Raw genomic sequence first — 14,503 nt, 5'->3', positions numbered from 1 at the left:
CCACGTCCCTAGAGCCAGCTTCTGTAGCCGAGGATCAGACCGCCAAGGTCCCCGCCTTCGGCCACTACCCATCCCACATTGCACCCGACCCCTTTGGCCCCTCCCATAGGTGGTGAGCCCATGGGAAGGGGGACCCACGTATCCTCTTCGGGCTGTGCCCGGCCGGGCTCTATGGGCGAAAGCCCGGCCACCAGGTACTCGCCAACGTGCCCCACCTCCAGGCCTGGCTCCAGAGTGGGGCCCTGGTGACCCGCGTCCGGGCGAGGGAACACTGTGTCCAAAATTGTAATATATATATATATATATATATAAAGAATTTTTTTAAAAAAGGCTACCATTGTTTTGTGAGAATCCTTATCCAGGCTAAGACTGCTCTTCCTCTGTATTTTAATACACCACTATTGTTGATGTTCTCACCACCTAGTGGAGTAACACGATTGTTTCAGCATTTTTGTTAGAAAATGTAGATTAAGAAAACAAAATTTAAAAAAATAAAAAAATAACATAAAAACATATTTCATGTACTGTAGATGAGGTATTTATTAGAGGTTTGCAGAAAAATCTAAAACAGGTTTCAAGCATTTTGGAATTTTATACTAACCAAAATTTTGACTTAGTGCATAAAATATTGTACAACCCCAATTCCAATGAAGTTGGAACATTGTGTAAAACATAAATAAAAACAGAATACAATGATTTGCAAATCCTTTTCAACCTATATTTAATTGAATACACTAAAAAAAACAATATTTAATGTTCAAATGGATAACTTTGTTCTATTTTTGCAAATATTCACTCATTTTGAATTTGATGCCTGCAAAATGTTCCAAAAAAAGCTAGGACAGAGGCAACAAAAGACTGGGAAAGTTGAAGAATGCTCAAAAAACACCTGTTTGGAGCATTCCACAGTTGAAAGGTTAATTGGAAACAGGTGAGTGTCATGATTGGGTATAAAGGGAGCATCCCCGAAAGGCTCAGTCATTCACAAGCAAGGATGGGGCTAAGTTCACCACTTTGTGAACAACTGCGTGAGCAAATAGTCAAACAGTTTAAGAATAAAGCTTCTCAACATACAATTGCCAGGATTTTAGGGATTTCATCATCTACAGTCCATAGTATCATCAAAAGATTCAAAAAATCTGGACAAATGTCTGCAAGTAAGTAGCAAGGCCAAAAACCAACATTGAGTGTCCATGACCTTCAATCCCTCAGACGGCCCTTTATTAAAAACCAACATCATTCTGTAACAGATATTACCATGGGCTATGGGATATTACCGTGTTCCTGAGATATGGGCTCAGGAACACTTCAGAAAACCATCTGTCAGTGAACACAGTTCATCACTACATCTACAGGTGCAAGTAAAACTCTACAATGTGAAGACATCACCCAGAAACACTGCCGGCTTCTCTGGGCCCAAGCTCATCTGAGATGGACAGACGCAAAGTGGAAACGTGTCCTATGGTCTGGTGAGTCCACCTTTTAAATTGTTTTCGGAATTCATGGACGTTGTGTTCTCTGGGCCAAAGATTATTATTTTTATTATTAGTTTAAACAGTAAATATCTTGCATTTCTAATGTATTTAATTGAATGTAGGTTGTAAAGGATTTGCAAATCATTGTATTCTGTTTTTATTTGTTTTGTAAAACTTTCTTACAATAGGGGTTGTAAGAAAGAAAAGGTAAGGTTGACTAAGTGTGAAGCTGCTGGGTTTGTCTGCGCTCCAAGTCTAAATTTAAACCACAAGATTTTAGAGGAGATCATTTGAGTCAGAACACAATGTAAAAGTCAATAAAATGTAATTTTCAGAGAATCTGTAAGAAAGATGCACTGTAATAGTTAAACGGCATATGAAAAGAGACTAGAAATGAAGATCCACCAGGACAGAAGACAAACACGGTGATGACACAAACCTTCTGAATTTCAGTGATGTCGAGCAGTTTGATGACTTTGTTTCTCTTTGTTGATCCAGATCTAGAGCTGGAGCTTTCAAAACATAGGTAGCTGAAAGCGAAAGGACACTCGATTAAGCTGGATTTACATGAGACTAATCCTGTTTTTCACATGTATTCTCTCAGTCCTTTTAGCCTGAGTGTTCTAGCTTCTGAAAGATGATTTGAAATTTAAGTCCAAGATAAAATTACAATTGTGATAAGGATAAAGTTTTTATATTACTGTGACTTACAAAAACAATGACATGTTTACCATAGATGATTCTGAACTACTCAGAACCACCTACCATACAAAGTTTAAAAGCATTTTGGGTGAAAAATGATTCGACAGTCAGTAGCGACTCAAGCTGCTTACCTTTCTGTGACATAAAGGACTCCATTGCGGATGTAGTCTGTCGGTGTCTTCTTATCTCTGTTGATCAAGCAGCAGCGCCAGCCGTTCTCACACACTGAAACAATGCCGTGTTGATTAGAGATTGGCTCCGACTGTAGCTAACACCATCTGACCTGAAGTCAAAACCAGCAGAAGTTCCTCCCCTCACCTGGTAGAGGGTGCTCACTCTCCGGTAAGCTGAAGACCTCGTGAAAAGGTCCTCTCCTTGTGCTGTAGTACCGTCCTCCGTCCTCATCTCGACCGGCGCCCAGAGGAGCTGCTGCAGAGGCACTGCTTCGAACCCCCGCTGTCTGAACCTGAACAAGTATACATGAACAGAGTCAACAAATTTCCAGCTGGTGAAAACTACAAAAATCACAAGAATTACCACAGTCACATGACAGTGTGGGGCTGCATACAGAACTGAGCTCACACAATGGGGGCATTTGCTTCATCTTGAAACACTGTTTTGACTTTTTAAATCACCCTCTGCCATGAAAAGCAGGCAATCATGCAATTGCATTGTCTGTGTGCGTATGCTCATTTGTCTGTTTGTTAGCAAAATATCTCATGAACCAGTGGAGGAATTTTATTAAAACTCTCACAAAGTAATAAATATATGTACATCTACAACTGATCCACTTTTGGTGTCAATCATATACAAAATGGCTGCCACAGCTACACAAACTTAAACACAAAAAAGCTCTAACTCTGTAATGTTTACAGACACAGAGTTAACATTTGGTGTGGTAGTAGCTGAGAGTGTTCCATAACACATACCCTGAGTGTGAACAAATTGCACAACAGCTTTGTTTAAAACCTTGACATGCAAGGTGTTGGGTAATATCCATTACTTCAAAGAATGTTCAATTTTCAATATTTCAACTTTGTTCTCAAGATCTTCAAATTTTGGCTTTCTTCCACACATATTGACTTTATATAATAGAACATAATAAAATAGAATAGAATAATCCTTTATTTGTCCCTCAGCAGAGAAATTTTAGTAAATTAGCAGCAAAGTGATAGGCAAAAGCAGACAGGATACACACAATTTCACACATTAAACACAGCACTTTCTTTTGCTGCCTGTTTGAGAACTGTATTCATTTAGACAGATTCTGATTATAATTTTTTGACAATAAATTGGTAACCAGTAGGCCAATTTTAAAAATCAAAATTTTGTTGGATTTGTCTTTAAAAGATCTATCTAATGGTATCAAAATATGTTGTGTTTGAGGCAGGTGGCCTTGCTACTGATACCCAGTCAATGTCACTCAGTTCAACACCATTTGTGTGACCTGAGTGGCCCATTTTTGGGTCAGGCTAACAAAGACCCTAATAAGCCTCTATAGTGACGAGAGTGAGTGTAATCGGTATGTGAATCTAGTTTACAGAACATCTCAGCTTTAAAAGCTCAAACTCCAGACTTTCTTCTTTTTTGGACTGATAAAGCTCCTCAGATGAGAAGTGGAATGTCTTCAACTACAGGATAGAAATCCAATTGTTTTTGTTCTTAAATCTTTTCTGGATTTACCATGTCTTGAATGACTGAGAATCTACATCAGCTTACTCAAGTACAAGAAAAGTTACTTGTGTAAAAGTCTACTCAAGTAAAAGTCAAAAGTAAGTTATTAAAAATTTACTTTTACTTTCTTAAATAAAAAGCCTCACAGTTCAATATGCAATAACAAAAAAAACATATCCACTGATGATATTTAAACACTTAGAGAATATAAATTGTCATTTCAGATTAGACCATCCCACAGAGCTTAATTTGTTCAACAACAAAACATGTTGAATAAACCACAAAGCAGCTGGTGAAAAAAAAATCCTGCCCTGATCTGGATTGATCACAGTTCATTCTTATAGCTACAGTGAGGCAGTTCTTGCTCACAGAGATATAAGAATATATAAACATGACTTCTAAAACAATACAAGGTTTGAATATATGTCAGAAGTTCATTTTGGTTTAATTAATTTTCATGAGGTTCTGATACCTGGTTTGAGAAGTATCAGAAGGCTGGACTACAAGGGTAGATTACAAGGTCAGCGTTGACCTTAAAGTTTGAGTTTCCAGTGTCACCAAGGATGATTTATTTGAGGCTGGCTAGATCACCATGGCAACAGAGGTTGGACGTATCACCTGCTGCTTTAGAGCAGGTGATGAGTTTAGTTTCAGCTTAAACTGTCAGTAAGAAGATCTGTCTGTGCTGTGATTCTTTTCCAAATGAGATCCCAAATAGAAAAATCAGGCCGCAACATTTGTATGTGAGTAGAGTTATACCTGCTACTGTAAGATTTTAAACATAGCAAAGCTAATTTTGAACGTCATTATAAAACAGTTAGTGCTCCACATTCAGACACTGGTTAAATTTTTAATTTGAAAACTAAAACAACAAAATTTTTTCAGGGATATATGTTTGTTTTATTATTAATCTAAGAAATTAAATTTATAGATTCTAAATTTAGGTAAAATCATTCCAATTGACTAGATTTCATTTTTTTAAATTACCTCACATGACTTTCAACAAACATAAGAAATGTGCTTGAAAACTTTAATGTACTCACAGTTTGCACCTCAATTTGCTGCAGTAAAGAAAATGTGAGCTTTGTACAAAATAACTGATAACTGAACTATCACTTTAACATTCAGACAGCTGCTGATTTATTGTGACTGCTAATAAAAATATTCCTGTTTAAACTTTAATGGCTGGTAATTTTACTAAGACATTGTTTCAAAACATGATTTAAAAAAAAAACATGAAATCCCTGCCATGGAGTGAATAATCAGCTGATGTGTGAATATAGATTGTAGAAGCAGATAGAAGCAGATTGTAATTGAAGTTATCAAATTAATAAATCATTTTTATTCTCAATAAATGTAGTATGTTTCAACAAGCTGCATGTTTATTTTAAACCAGGTCCTCTTTACTGATTACGGACTCAGGTCCTGTCAGAACTAGGTTTGGCAGGGTTGTCATAAAACCACAAACAGTGGACTTATAAAAAGAAAAGGGGTGTCACATGCTCATCACATGATTATCAGGAGGTGAAGCGGCCATGGAGGCGGGACCCACAACGGTTGGAAAAAACAAAATAGGCTCAGATGGACATCAGCTTTAATCTTGTGCACAGAGTAACCACACCAACAACATTCTCTTGAACCATGAAAGACTTAAATAGAAATGGAACTAAATTGGGAGAAACCATCAGAAGGGAAACCCAACTTCAAAATGATAACCAAACAAGAATATTTACCATAAATGAACAGCTACAGCTACATTATGTACAAATCAAGAAAAACAAAAAAAGAACTTTAATTCAATTCCAACAACACTCAAACTCAACATAAAAATGTCACACTGTGAAACAAAAACCCCTTCCATTCCCTGATGGTACAGTCCCAGAACCATTTACTGTGCACAAGCCCCTGGGGTATGTTTTGCCTGTGCACACCTGCTGGGAGAGGGAAATGGCAGAGGTAAGTATTCACAACTAAAAACTTATATTTTAACACTTTGCTGCAAATCCCAATTCTCTACCATTATAATTCCAAACCAATCAAATCAAATGCTGAAAATTAAATCTCCCTTTTTCACAGAAACCCAGATGAGGTCTGCTAAAGAAGCCACACCCCAAACAAAACTACTGGACTCAACATAAACTCAATTACAAACCCAAATACTATGTTTAGCTGTTGTCTTTCATTACCCAATATAAATAAAAGATAAATGTAACAATAACCATTGTTACATCTCCTCCCCCCTTCACCCAAGAATACAATACCTCAATTTTCATGTACACGGGAAAGACAGTCAGCCACCAGGTTTGCCTTCCCTGACTGATAGTAAATCGTAAAGTCATATGGCTGGAGTGACAGGTACCACCCTGTGAGGCGAGTGTTTGAGTCTTTCATCCTTTTGAGCCATTGCAGAGCCCGATGGTCAGTTTCCAAGTAAAAATGACATCCTAACAGAAAGTACTTCAGGGCACTAATTGCCCACTAAATGGCCAAACACTCCTTTTCCACAGTCGAGTACCGTGTCTCTCGATCCAAAAGTTTCCGGCTCAGGAACAGTATTGGTTTTCTTCCTCCATCCACATCCTGCAAAAGCACTGCTCCCAGGCCAACTGCTGAAGCATCAGTTTGAAGAATGAAAGGGTGATTAAAATCAGGGGTGTGAAGAACTTGTTATGGCCATCTTCAGGTCGTTAAAAGCTCTGTCACAGTCATCTGTCCATTTCACCTTTGTTGGTCCTGAAGCCTTTGTGAGATTAGTCAGGACTGCTGCTCTGTCAGCATAATGTGGAATGAATTTGCTGTACCACCCTACCAATCCTAAGAAGGCTCGAACCCTCTTTTTGGTTGTTGGAACTGGATAGGAGTGGATGGCATCCACCTTTCCAACCCGAGGCTTTACCACTCCTTGGCCAACAATATGGCCCAGATACTCCACTTCATTTTGTGCCAAGGAACATTTGTTTGGATTGATTGTCAGTCCAGCATTTTTTATTAGCGGAAGAACCTGTTGAAGATGGGTAACATGGTCCTTCCAGGTCTGACTAAAAATTACCACGTCGTCCAAGTACGCCGCGGCAAATTGTGGCACATCTCTAAGTATCTGGTCCATCAGTCTCTGAAATGTCGCTGGTGCCCCCTGCAGACCAAACGGCATCACCTTGAACTGGTACAAGCCAAATGGTGTTGTAAAACCTGTCAGTTCTCTTGTTTCTTGTGCCAGGGCAAGTTGCCAATACCCTTTACTCAAGTCAAGGGTGCTGATGAACTCTGAATTGCCAACCCTCTCCAGCAACTCATCTATTCGTGGCATTGGATATGACTGACATTTTGACACTGAGTTGAGATATCTAAAGTCAATACAGAATCTCAGTGAACCATCTTTTTTTGGAACCAAAACAATGGGACTACACCACTCACTTGTGGATGGCTCAATAATATCCAACTGCAACATCAGCTCCACCTCCTGCTTGAGTTTAGGCAGCAGATGTTCAGGAATCCGATAAGACCTTCGACGAGGAGTAGCATCATCTTAAGGTGAACTTTATGTTCAACAGCAGTGGTGAATCCTGGAATTTCCGTGAAGAGGTCTGGGTCAAGTAATGACTGGATCTCTCCTTGCTGACTTGGTTGAAGATGTGATAGATCCACTGTTATGGATTTTGTGTCTTTTCCTGGGAACTCCTGTTCGCCGTCCTCCTCTTCTGCTTCACAAATGAAGAGATGTAGCTGGGGTGAATCCTGTTTCAGTACTTGGATCTGGTTTGATGAAGGACACCGAAACTCTTTTAAAAGGTTCACATGAAAACACTGATGTTTCTTCTGCTTGTCTGGTATGAACTCTGGTATGAACTCCGTATGAAGTTCATCGGTGACTTTACTTAAGCATTTGGTGATCTTGTAAGGGCCATGCCATTTGGCCAACAGCTTGCTGTCACTGGTAGGTAGAAGCAGCAACACTTGCTGTCCAACCTGAAAAGTTCTCTCTCTCTGGCCTTTTTGTCACACCAGAGCTTCTGATAAGCTTGCGCTGTCCTCATGTGCTCCTGGGCCAGCGTTGTCATCTGTCAATCTGTCTCTCATCTTAAGGACATAGGCAACTACATTGTCCTGCTGTGATGTTGGCTTCTCCCAGTGATCTCTCAGAAGATCCAGCGGTCCTCGGACTTGGCGACCATAAAGAAGTTCAAAAGGAGAGAATCCTGTAGATGCCTGTGGCACTTCTCGGTACGCGAACAGAAGATATGCCAGCCACTGGTCCCAGTCAGAGCCTGTTTGGGAGAGAAACTTCTGCAGCATGTTTTTCAGAGTCTGATTAAATCTCTCCACCAGTCCGTCTGTCTGGGGATGATATGGGGTGGACCTAATACCCTTAACACCTAACAATCCATAAACCTGTTGGAGCAGTTTTGATAAAAAGTTTGTACCACAGTCAGTCAGGACTTCTTTGGGTATGCCTACTCTTGAAAATAGCTGGATTAGACAGTTAGCTACATGTCTAGCAGTGATAGATCTAAGAGGAAAAGCCTCAGGGTAACGGGTGGCATAATCACAGATAACCAAGATATATCTATGACCAGACGAGCTTCTCTCAAGGGGCCCCACGATATCCATTCTGATCCTGTCAAATGGAGTGGCAAAAAGGGGCAATGGCTGAAGTTGGGCTCGTGGTACCCCCCTAGGTGATGTCAACTGGCAACTCTCACATGTAACACAAAACTCCTTCAGCTGTGTGTACATACCAGGCCAAACAAACTTGTTACTTATTCTGCTAAATGATTTCTGGAATGCTAAATGACCTGCCCATGGGACAGAATGACCAAGCTCCATGACCTTCTGTGTTAAACACTGGGCCAATGCTAAAGCCTCAGCTTTGCCCTGTCTTTGGTAGAGAATGTCATTTTTTATTATGTAGGTAGCATCTGCTAGACAGTCTGTTTTGCCTAGTTTTTCACCCTCGACCTCTGAAACTTTATCAAACCAGACTTTTAGCTTTGGATCAGCCCTTTGTAGTGCAGCAATATCTGAGGGGATTTTAACATCTATGGACTGGCTTGGTTCTTTCATAAGTTCACACAGTTTCTTAGATGAACCCAAAAACGTGTCCCTCCTCTTTTGTGCTCTGGTCTTACACAGCCTTACTGGACGCTCTTCTAGCTCAGCATGGTAAAACGGTAACTCCTCAAGAGTATTTTTAGCTTTCTGCCCTCTAGTGATCGCCACATTACAGGAAGTATGAATTTTTCCATTAACTGCTTTTTCACCCTTTGAACTGGTGACATTACACTGTTCTGCCCATCCAACTGTGACATAGCGCGTGCTTGTTGGATAAGATCAACAAGGACTGGCACATCACTCCCCAAAATAACAGCATAAGGAAGCTTAGCCACCAAAGCTACTGACATGAGATAAGTTTGACCATCAACAGTTAGGTAAACTTCAGCTGTGGGATATGCCTTCTCATCACCATGAACACAACAAATATTAGCTGAAGCTTCAGTCCAAAGGTCTCTTGGCACAATACTGGAATGAACCACAGACTTAAAGCAGCCTGAATCTAACAGGGCCTCCTCACGCTGACCATTGATTAAAACTGGGACTGTCAAAACCTCTTTCTGATGTGCAAAATATTGAGGGGATCTAGGAACTGTACACAGGAGAGAGTGTGTAGTCTGTCTGGTTGAAGGGCATGTATACTGGGTGTGACCTAGTCCATTACAGAGATAACAGCGAGTGTCTGGTCTGGATTTGGAAAAAAATGGCTTATTATTATTTGATTTTGAGGTACTAGGCTTATAAACGATTGTCTAAAATTGCCTTGGGACCTATTTTGAAGTTGTCCACACTCATCACCCCCATAGGACTTAATGCATCCAGTAACGCGACTGTCACAGAAGAAGGCAGATCTCCGACTTCCACTCCTGGCTGACAGGAACACCTCTGCAAGACGAGCAGCATCCTCAGCAGACTTTGGGTCCCTCTCACGGATCCAAACCTCCATTTCTGGATTCATCATCCTCAGAAACTGTTCCAGAATCAGAAGCTCTGAGATGTCTTTCAAAGTGAAGGTTTCACCCATTTGTTGAAAAGGTCTTTTAATCTTACAAAACTAAACTGAAGTTTCGATAGGAACAGAGTGGTGGTGGTGGAGGGGAGCTATCTTGTTGAAGGTGTAAATGATGAGATGGAGTCTTTGAAGGCAGATGGAGATAGAGATGTGTGCGTGTGTGTGTTGGAGAACCAGGAGTAAGCAGGAGGTGAAAACAAAGAGTGGAATTGCAGCAAAGGACATAGCTGGGGTAGTGCAGGGTGCTTGGTCAAACCTGTTCAAGTCCTGATTTAGACCATTCATCCACTTTTTTGTCTCCAACAGCTTGGGAGTTGGGTTCTTTGGCCTAAAATTATTTTTAGACTCTTCCAGACCCTGCTAATGTTATTCTGTTGCAGCTGATCCGTAACACTCAGCTCCTCTTTGATTACTAATCTAAAGGCTGTCTTCTCCTCATTGAGGAGAACATGGGTTGATCCATGGGTTATTGTTGGAGAAACACTCAACAGTCTTGATGAGTATGGCATTCTCTAGACAGAAGTTCATGTAGTCTATGATGCTGTTTGTAACACTATCAATATCCTCCCCGTGAGAAGCCTTTTGATAAAAAAATAATTGGCAGAAGGGAGCAAAAGTGCAGCAATTGTCAAAAAAATAATTAGCAGAAGCGAGCAAAAGTGCAGCAATTGTCTAAGTATGAACTGCTGACTGCTAAAACAAACTAAGTTTACCAACTACTGCAGGGACAGAACACAATACAGCCTAAACTGCTTTTAATAAAAGGAAAGAAGCTGCATTTTACTGTCTGCACTTGTGTAGATACACAGCAGATCAGTCTATAACTTTTGCACACAGACAGATACATTATCATTACTGTGAAGTTTAGCCAGAACCTCACTAGGCTGCAACTGTGGGCAATGAGTTGGTGCACAGTGTTCATGAGGGAGTCTCAAAATGGTCTCAAAATGTTCATAGGGGTTTTTTAATTTCCTCCCATGAGTAACAGAAGCTCACAGTCTTCATTCATCCAATTTTTTTACCTGCTTTTCTTGAATTTTGAGCATGTTGAAAAAAAGTTTTCATAATTCTAAAGCATTAAAGTTGTATTTTGACACCTGCACAGGAGCTCTCCTTATGACAGGAAACATCCAAGGCCACAGCCCTGAATGTTAAGATTTAAAAACCACACCCATAATAATAATTATTTAAAAAAAAACAAAACTGGTCCAATTCTGCATGTCTTCATTTCAAAATTAAATTCCAGGACAATAAGTCATAAAAGTTGGGGCAGCTGCCAAAGGTGGATATAAAGTCAAGAAGGTTACATTGTGGGCAGAGTTAGGTTATAAAACAACAAGAACGGCCTAGAATACAGTTTTGCTAGCCATGCCAGGCTGTGATTTTTAAATCACTGCTTGCGTAATAGCAAACACTCAAGAATTCAGTGAGACTGCAACTGAAAATTAATCTGTTTTGTCACAATTTTGAGTCACCAACTAGTCTCCAGCAGGTGCAGCCCAGTGAGATACTGGCTGAAGAGTAGAAAAAAACCCCAAGTGCTGCTGACTATAACTCTACCTACGGCACACACCAACCTCTACACTGCGACTGTAAACACAACACACACACCCTCAGCAGATCCTACCTGTTCATAATCAGAGAGCTGATAGAGAAGAATAAAAGCAGCTCAGAGAAGTGCCACCCTGACCAGGTCTGTGTTGTCAGACAGAACATTTATCAGCATGATGTCAGAACTCAAAGGTTGTTCTCTTTCTGTCACACAGGAACTCTGTGGCTGACCTCAGAGCAGTGCTGCAGCCTGACAGCTGAATGTATAACTGTTTTTGTGAGACTGGACTCACCCGTCTACTCAGCATGGTGTTGCTGCGTTCTTTCAGCTGCAGGTCTGTAGGTAAATTGGTCCAGATGACATAAGGAGTGTCGAAGCGCTGCCTTAGCTTGGGACAGCTCTTAAAGATGAAGTCGATGATGAAGAACTTGATACCAGCGTATACACCTGAGGAGGATGCAGACATACTCATCATCACTATATCTCACTCCTGCAAATGGACATTCAGTCATATTAAGAAACTGGACACAATACATAGAAAGCATCTGCAGATAAAACACATCCACCAAATGAAACAATTCAACATTAATTTTTCAACATCTGGTTTCAGGACATAGAAGATATTAAGAAAAACCTATCTTAATTTATTTTTTCATAAAAATATTAATAAAAAATATAAAATGCTTTAAAATCAGATACAATTAGGAGTATCTTATTAGTCCAGTCTAGTGAAACAATTCAACATTAACTCTTGGTCAGAAGTTCTCATGACATGGGGATTATTTAATTTTTGTTGTTTTTCAAGTGTCAGTGGTTTGGTAATTTGTTGATGGTTCCTAAGGACAGAGACGGAGGTGAGCTGACCGACATCTCACTTCCAGCACCCGGTTTAACCATCAGGAAGACACCGCTGAGTCCAAGCTCGAGTCCCCTGGTGGTCTGGTAAACTTCCATTTTTTTTTTTAAGAAAGTTTGCAGCTTTTCTGGTGTTTTCAAGGTGTTAGTGTTTTTGGTACTTGCAGCCTTTTTTCTTTGCGTTTGTTTTGTTGGTTGCATGTTTTTGCTTCTGTCTATTTTCTGTGATTGCAGTGTTTTTCTTCTGCAGCGTTTTTCTGTTGCATTTGTGTTTTTTGTGTTTTGGCATTTGTATCACTCATGTATTTTGCAGCGCATTTAGCCGTTTGCCACGCAATTGCACCTGTCAGCGACCGTAACAGACACCACTAACAACTCACCTAGAAAACAAAAAAATATATATAGCTCAGTCAGTTCACGGCTATTGACCTAAAATTTGGTGTGGTAGTAGTTGAGACTGATCCACAACACATATTCTGAGTGCGAACAGATTGTACAAGATGTTTGTTTAAAATTGTGCCATTAACTATTTGCAGTCAGATCTCAACAGCCATGAACGACTGCACAGATTTTAATAACATTTTATGGAAATTATTACTGGATGTACATCTACAACTGATTAACCTTTGAAGGGAATCCAATTGAAGATGACCGCCACAGCTAATCGACACTGGCCAACACAAAAACAGCTATATCTTTATCAAGTTTACAGATACTGAGCTAAAATTTCATGTAGTAGTAACACATAATCTGAGCATGCCATCTTGTAATATTGCATGAGAGTTTTTACAACATTATTTTTAATGTTTGACCAAAACAACTACATTTCCATCATTTCTAAACATGAGATGATTTTAGTCTAAAACTCTAACATGAAAGGCAGCGAGTGATATGCAGACATCAAAGGAATATGTAATGAAGTTACTCGATAAATCGTTTAAGTCCTAGTACTTTTCATGACATACCTATTAAGAACCCCAGCAGCTGATATGGCAGCAAGCACGAGGAGATGAAGGCCACCCACAGTCCAACATACAGCTTCTGAGTCAACTCCGGCCTGACCCACATGAACAGACTATACACACACACAAATACAGTTTTACGTCGCTTTGTGCATCAACTATCACCACCTCCAATCTTGAAATAATGTAATATGTGCAGACAAACTTACTTTTTTATTTTCTCAAGGACATTGGCCATCCTTCCAAACAGATTCTGCATACATGTAAAAACAAATATAAAATGATAATATAAAGGGAGGTGCCAGCTCTAACTAAAAAGCTTGATTGTTCATCTCTCACCTGAGCCTTCTGAGCAACATCCAGAACCAGCTGGAACTTCTCAGATACTGTCAAGTCTTCTTTTGGAGGCTCCTGGACAACAAAGACAAGAATTTCTCTGCTATAAAGTTTTCTTGTAAATGCAGTGATTAAAGAAGAAACAGTAAGGCCTGTCAGATTAGTGGCAGACTCTTGAGTTAATTTGTTCAGTTCTATACGGAGTGTTTTCAAGTCACAGAAAAACAATCATTTGTTACAACGGAGTTGTGTGCTGGAGTAGCAATAGATTTCTCACCAGTGGCTCAGACACTTCAGGTACAATGCTCCACTGGATCCTCCAGCCTCTGACAGCAGAGAATCATGGGAACATACAATTACACATGAAACCACTCCAGTATCACAAAAGAAACTTACCAACAACTAGGGTTAGGTGATCTATCATGTACAGTATATTCAAGGTAGAGTTTTCTTTCATGCAATATCAAAAATGACTATCACAAATATACAGTATAAATTTTAACATTTTTTTTTTTTTAAATTGTAGCCACCCGCATCTAATTACTTTGGCATTTAGCTTTCCCCAGTACGGCAGCACAATATTAGAAAAAATTGCAATGTGCAATATTAATGTTTAACATTGCTATAATGATATCAACTGCAATTAACCCATTTTCCTCACTTCACACTGTCTCTTCACCTTCATCTAAACCAGGTGTGAGCATTAAGGCCAGTGAGAGTCTGGTGGATTAACCAAATATATCCTTAGAATCAGAATGCATGCTAGTTGAAATGTAATGTTCTATTTCATCCCTACTGACCGCCAGAGGCGGTGCTTCAAGCACTGAATGATCATTCTTGCGCATGCGCAGGTCGAGTACTAATCACGACAAAGTCACCTGTGACC

At 39.9% G+C, this 14,503-nt stretch overlaps 1 protein-coding gene across 6 annotated transcripts in view; it reads right to left on the bottom strand.

The window, feature by feature from the left end:
• Positions 1 to 14,503, bottom strand: part of LOC108249877 (GRAM domain-containing protein 4) — an 81,775-nt gene that overhangs the window by 34,925 nt on the left and 32,347 nt on the right. For all 6 annotated transcript variants that reach the window (XR_005234283.1, XR_005234284.1, XM_037980679.1 and 3 more), the window contains exons 10-17: positions 13,895 to 13,943; positions 13,621 to 13,692; positions 13,491 to 13,534; positions 13,285 to 13,394; positions 11,757 to 11,911; positions 2,496 to 2,643; positions 2,309 to 2,402; positions 1,915 to 2,005 (exon numbers count right to left, since the gene is read on the bottom strand). Coding sequence is in view for 4 of the 6 variants with exons in the window: in XM_037980679.1 (XP_037836607.1) it covers positions 1,915 to 2,005; positions 2,309 to 2,402; positions 2,496 to 2,643; positions 11,757 to 11,911; positions 13,285 to 13,394; positions 13,491 to 13,534; positions 13,621 to 13,692; positions 13,895 to 13,943 (763 nt within the window). In the remaining 2 variants the exon portion in view is untranslated. The remainder of the gene's footprint in view (positions 1 to 1,914; positions 2,006 to 2,308; positions 2,403 to 2,495; positions 2,644 to 11,756; positions 11,912 to 13,284; positions 13,395 to 13,490; positions 13,535 to 13,620; positions 13,693 to 13,894; positions 13,944 to 14,503) is intronic.

This window comes from Kryptolebias marmoratus, linkage group LG17 (assembly GCF_001649575.2).
Source record: "Kryptolebias marmoratus isolate JLee-2015 linkage group LG17, ASM164957v2, whole genome shotgun sequence".
NCBI classification, from domain to species: domain Eukaryota; kingdom Metazoa; phylum Chordata; class Actinopteri; order Cyprinodontiformes; family Rivulidae; genus Kryptolebias; species Kryptolebias marmoratus.
Note: the sequence above shows the minus strand (reverse complement) of the source record. Positions and strands in the feature narration are given on the sequence as shown.